We start from the raw sequence: 6,000 nt of genomic DNA on the forward strand, positions 1-6,000 counted from the left end.
TCAACAAGGGGAAGTGCAAAGTCCTGCACCTGGGGAGGAACAACCCCATGCACCAGTATATGCCGGGGGTCACCCAGCTGGAAAGCAGCTTGTCAGAAAAGGCCCTGGGGCTCCTGGTGGACACCAGATTGAACATGAGCCAGCAATGTGCCCTTTCAGCAAAAAAGGCTAATGGTATCCTGGGCTGCATTAGGAGGAGTGTTGCCAGCAGGTCGAGGGAGGTGATCCTTCCCCTTTACTCAGCACTGGTGAGGCCACACCTGGAGTCCTGTGTCCAGTTCCTGGGCTCCCCAGTACAAGAGAGACATGGACATACTGGAGGGAGTCCAGTGAAGGGCCACAAAGATGATGAAGGGACTGGAGCATCTCTCCTATGAGGAAAGGCTGAGAGAACTGGGACTGTTTAGCCTGGAGAAGAGAAGGCTCAGGGGGGATCTCATCAATGTGTATAAATACCTGAAGGGAGGATGTAAAGAAGACTGAGCCAGGCTCTTTCCAGTAGTGCCCAGTGACAGGACCAGAGGCAATGGGCACAAAGTGAAACACAGGAGGTTCTTGTCTGAACATCGGGAAGCACTTTCTTACTGTGAGGGTGACCGAGCACTGGCACAGGTTGTCCAGAGAGGTGGTGGAGTCTCCCTCCTTGGAGATCTTCAAAAGCTGTCTGGACATGGTCCTGGGCAGCCAGCTCTAGGTGGCCCTGCTTGAGCAGGGGGTTGGACCAGATGACCTCCAGAGGTCCCTTCCAACCTCAACCAGCCCGTGAATCTGTGAGAAGATGTTCTAGCTGTCAACAAAAAATCTTCATGAAAATTCAAGACACTCTCCTCAAAAGGGAGAACAGGGATTTGCTAGGCCTGCATTGAGATGGTTGAACATCTGAACCAACTGTCTCTACATCAAAAACCAAAAGAACCTATCAGTGTAGCTATTAATATCATTGTAGCTTTCCACATCCTCCCAATATAGTTTAAAATCTTGGTATACTGAATCTATAAAAAGCATGTTAGGTACACAGAGAATTCCTGAGAAAGATGGAAGGAACAGAACATATCTTTGGATTGCAGAAATGAGTACTGTGGAAGAATGAGATCTATTTAAGATCTTTACTGTTGGGGAAAAATGAGGCAGTGGCATGCGGAAGCCCTGGCAGATAGAAAGGGTTCTGGGCTGCCAAGGAAAGGCGAGAGGCGACACTGGGGCATAGAAGGTTCCTCAAGTAGACTAGGAAGGTGGTAGAGGTGCAGCAGGGCAGTAGCACAAGCTCAGCTACAGAAGCAGCAGCATCCAACCCTCCTGCAGCAGGAAAATAATGCATTTAATAGGTAAGAACTGTTTTGCTGGCTGCCTGTCCAGTGACAGGTATTGCCCTTTGCTGCTGGCTGTTTGGGCAGCTGAATTGTTATGGCACACAACTGCTAAGGATGAAGTCGTTTTGCTGCAAGCATGTTTCTTGTGTGAGGCAGAACACAAGACTAAAACAAAACTGTTTTGACTTATGAAAACCAGAACAGGAAGGAGCCTCATGGGCCAGAGGGAGTTTAAACCTTTTTTAAATTATTTTAATTTAAAATTAAAAGAACAGGAATTACTTTAGGCTACAACAGTCTTCAGAATTCTGAGATTAAGGGCTCAGAGGTCAATTGTTCTTTTGGTCATTTGTCAGGATTTAGAGTTATACTCATTACCATCATTCCCTAATTCTGCCCAAAAGGGGAATATTTTAATTAAGCTGCTTTCAATGGTTTATTCTTTTACAGGTATCTTCAAAGGGCATCCAGTCCACTCCCTTGAATCTTGCAACTTACTGGAAATGTAATGCTAGCACTACTGATGTGAGAGTGGATTATAAATACAATCCAGAGTCTATGAATGTGCCTAGTATGCTGTCTAATGTCCAGGTTGTGGTACCAGTAGATGGAGGAGTAACAAACATGCAATCACTTCCACCTGCAAAATGGTAATATTAATACTTCTCTTTTTATTATTTCAAATTCATTTCAGTGTATTCATTAGTGTCAGCCTGAAACATTTCATTGGAAGAAACAGCTAATTTTTTTCCTCTTGATAAAATGCATGGTATCGGATGTTTAAGACATTTTCTGGTCCAAAACAGATCACGTACAGCCAATTCACATAAACAAATGAGACTATATGCACCCATTCCAACTGTGTAATAATACAAACCTTTCTGAATACAAGCCTTTCTGAAATTTCAGTGTAAATCTAGGGAAATAATATTCTAAAAATTGGTGCTTATAACTAACGTACCGTTCTCTTACAGGAATGCAGACCAGACGAAAGCTTATTGGAAAATATCTAGCATTTCAGAGAAGTCTGAGAATGGAGGCAAGTTGAACTCTTTTGTTTTGTTTTCTTGTACAGAAAAATGATAACAGTAAAAAGGTAATCATTTTAGCCTCTATGTCCTCATGCCTGTTTACACTTGCTGTAGCCTGTTTATCAGTTCACCTTCTTCTCAATGAAATTCCTCCTGAGAGATTCCATTAACAGTGAGATGTAAAAATATTAACTAATTATAAAAAGAAAAATAGTGAAGCCCCTTGAAAGTAGCTAGTACCACTAAAATAGGGTTTAGACTGGGCAAGGAAATTATTACATCAGTGCTATTTGGAAATGAGCAGTTATTCAAAGGAAAATACATTTAATATCTGTGTTCTGTTTTTCCACACACTGACAATTGAGATAAAGTAGAAAGAGGTAAGTGGAGAACTGTGGGAAAGAAAAAAAAAAAAATCCAAAAGTCCTGTGCTGAGATAGGCTCAACTATAGATGATTCTTGACCAACATTTTGAGGGTTTTTGTTTTGACCATATACGACTCCAGGAAAAAAATAAATCTATGCACATCTGCTCAGAGTGGTAATTTATATAGCATTTTGTAAGGTACCAATAGTTGTCCTCTGCCCAGCTGCCTTTCCCTGAGGTCCAGTTGATGTCACAGCCCTTGCGGCCTTTGCAGATGCAATGTTTTTCTGAAGCAGAAAAACAGGAGCCAAAGGGAGGCATCTCATCCACAAAGCCTCTGTGGAGAAATGGACTTGCAGTGTAACAGAAAGGCCTTTGGCCCTGTTAAGAATTTAGTGAAGGGAATTATGAAAGCACAGATTTGCTTGTAAATATGACTGGTTTCATATAGGAACGACAAGCCTGGGAAGGGAAAACCTCTTCTATTGCTGCAAAGGCTGCAAAGCTGTGGTAGTCATTCAAACAAAATCAGAGAGAATTTGATCTGATAGAGGTTATTGCTGTAGTCTGGTGTACTTTATCATTCACTGACCTCACAGTTCTTTGCCATTTGTCTTCCATTATGATTATGTAGGGATATCCTTCTCTCTTCCTTTACCAAACTGCAGAGCTTCTTTTAAAAGAAAAAATCATACTAAAACACGAATGCAGCCAGATAAAGAGCTACTGCACACCTGCAGAGCAGCATAATAAAATGGGCTGCCAGTGATGCAGATCATGTCTTGTGTGTGTTCAGTAGACTTGCACATATCCCACTGCTTCTGCTATGTTCCCTTCTCTTCCCACCATCTTTCTTCCCCTTTTCTTTGAGTATAAACACTTAGTACTCACAATTCAGTGTTTAAGAGGAAGTAATACTATGCCAGTCTTACACTTATGGAAACAAAGGGAGAAGTTGCAGAAACACTCTTAATATTAGGACAAATGTCTTGAAGTCCTCCTTATTCTGGTGTACAGGGTGGTAAAATGTTTTGGGTTTTTATGTTCCAGCACATTATATGAGCTGTCAGTCACAGACAGAGATAAAACAACAAACTTTCAAAGCACTTGAATATATGAGTTTCCATACTTACAGTGGAAAGAAGTTCCAATTTACCCAAACTCTGACAGACCTACTGAAGAAATTAAATGGACTTTAAGCCAAATTTATCAAGAACAAGCCATTGCATAAAACAATTTCATTCATCAATTCCTGCTTTAACCCTAGTAACATTTCAGTTACTAACTTTCCTCCTCATTTAGCAGTTCCTACTGACTAGTTGTTTTAAAGAAGTAAAAATACTTGACTTTCACTATTCCATTAATTAATTATTTAAATCTCTTTTTTCCTAGCATATTTTGCAAGAACAAGAAAAGACTTGTTTAAGAACTAGAAAAAGAGACCAGCAATAATGTTGGGGTTTTTTTAAATGTCTTGCATTGACTACAAAGGTGTACTTAAAGTAATTTTGAACTATTACTTCTTTATAATGGCACTGAAGTGAACTTCACCACTGTCTATGAAAAATCAACTGAAGTTTTTGGGGAAATGTATTTAATCAGACCTTGTCTTTATTAGAAAAATAAGAATTTCTTTCCTCTGGGTACATTACTGTTCAGCTGCATTTCTTCCAATGGTTTTGTTCATGTACATTCATCCAGGCAGATCGTGACATTTAAATATTCTGATGTACTTTCAAATCTGCTAATGAAAAGTACTACGTACAAGATAGACCAGCAAGCATAAATGATGATTATAGGGAACAATCAGGTATTTAATGTAATAAGAGATTACCAGACTGTCTGATATACACATTCTTCTATGAGTATAATCTTGTAGAAATGTGTATTGCTTCTCTCTAAATCATTCACTAGTCACTGTCTTAAACAGAATATTGGAAAAAAGAGAGTTGTACTCTCATCTCTTCTGAAAATTTATATAGGACTGCCACTAGGAATAGGTCTTAAAGATCACCATGTTAGTTCTACTCCTTACTACTAAAAATTTTGGGAGATCGTCTTGGTCTTGCAAAACAACCAACCTTTCAGTTTTGTTATTTTTATAGGTTCTGGATCCCTCAGGGCAAAATTTGAACTTTCAGAAGGACCCAGTAAACCAGCAACACTTGCAGTGCAATTCATTAGTGAAGGAAGCACCCTTTCAGGAGTAGATGTAGAGCTAGTAGGCACTGGCTATCGACTTTCCCTCCTTAAGAAGAGATTTGCCACTGGTAAGACACCGACATGCTTATATATTCAAATTAATATGATATATTCTATAGTGCTAAATTATAAAATATGAAACTGTTAAATAAGTGATGCATAAATAATTACTTTTCCTCAAAAACATGGCTGAAAACTGTTTCACTTTTTTTGTTCTTCCATAGTTAGTCAAACTGCTCCCAGGAAAATACTGACAAAATCTGTTTTATCTACTGACTGCAAAAAAACTACCTTTATTTTTCAGGACGGTATATGGCAGACTGCTGATGAACCTGTGGAAGTCATTGGATCAAAGGAATGCAAGAAGCTCACTCTGCCCTCTCTACTTTTCAAACACTATTTTAACATGCATTAATTTTTTTAAAATGTTGACCTACTTTGAGGCTGAACTACAGAACAGAAAATGCACTTTTAAAAGTCATTTTGTAAACTTTTTATTACTTTATAATAGCACTGAAGTTAACTTCAACACTGTCTGTAAATGATCATCTGCAATATTTGGAAAAATTTGTTCAAATTTTAGTAAATTTATATAGATGAATTCAAAATAATAATCAATAGTTGTAATGAAAGTATGAAATTGTATGTTATACTGTAAACATTAAACCTAAAAATGTAGGAAAGCAAGTAAGAAATATTTGAGCTTTCCATAAGTAATATTAATTTTTCAGATTCTTTAATTGCCAGTTTTTAAAGAAAACAGAGTCAAAGTCTCACGTAGTTCTTCCATCCACTTGTGCCATAAAACCAGCTGAGTTAGAGATGTATAAAAAAAATGTAACTTGATGCCTGTGTATCATATATTATTAACATGTAAGTTGTTTTATATAGAGTTTTTTTCCTAAGTGCAATGTGTTACAAAATTGCAAAAGACAGAAGAGATTTACTTCTGCAGTTAGTAAATTTTATGGGTGTTGTGATTGTTTGAATCAATGCTGTAGATTTAATTTATTTTTATATGAATTGCATAACATTTGTGCCTTTAAAAAAAAAACAAACAACTGTGCCTATCCACTTTTATTCACATGCC

The 6,000-nt window shown here is 38.1% G+C and overlaps 1 protein-coding gene across 2 annotated transcripts in view; it reads left to right on the plus strand.

The window, feature by feature from the left end:
* The window catches only part of LOC127029095 (F-BAR domain only protein 2-like), a 104,386-nt gene extending 98,630 nt beyond the window's left edge, over positions 1–5,756 (plus strand). For both annotated transcript variants that reach the window (XM_050914735.1, XM_050914736.1), the window contains 4 exons: positions 1,761–1,960; positions 2,285–2,349; positions 4,814–4,978; positions 5,215–5,756. In XM_050914735.1, coding sequence (XP_050770692.1) covers positions 1,761–1,960; positions 2,285–2,349; positions 4,814–4,978; positions 5,215–5,237 — 453 coding nt within the window. In that variant the 3' untranslated portion in view covers positions 5,238–5,756. The remainder of the gene's footprint in view (positions 1–1,760; positions 1,961–2,284; positions 2,350–4,813; positions 4,979–5,214) is intronic.
* Positions 5,757–6,000: the final 244 nt, after the last annotated feature.

Source organism: Gymnogyps californianus, unplaced genomic scaffold, assembly GCF_018139145.2.
Source record: "Gymnogyps californianus isolate 813 unplaced genomic scaffold, ASM1813914v2 HiC_scaffold_69, whole genome shotgun sequence".
Taxonomy (NCBI): Eukaryota; Metazoa; Chordata; class Aves; order Accipitriformes; family Cathartidae; genus Gymnogyps; species Gymnogyps californianus.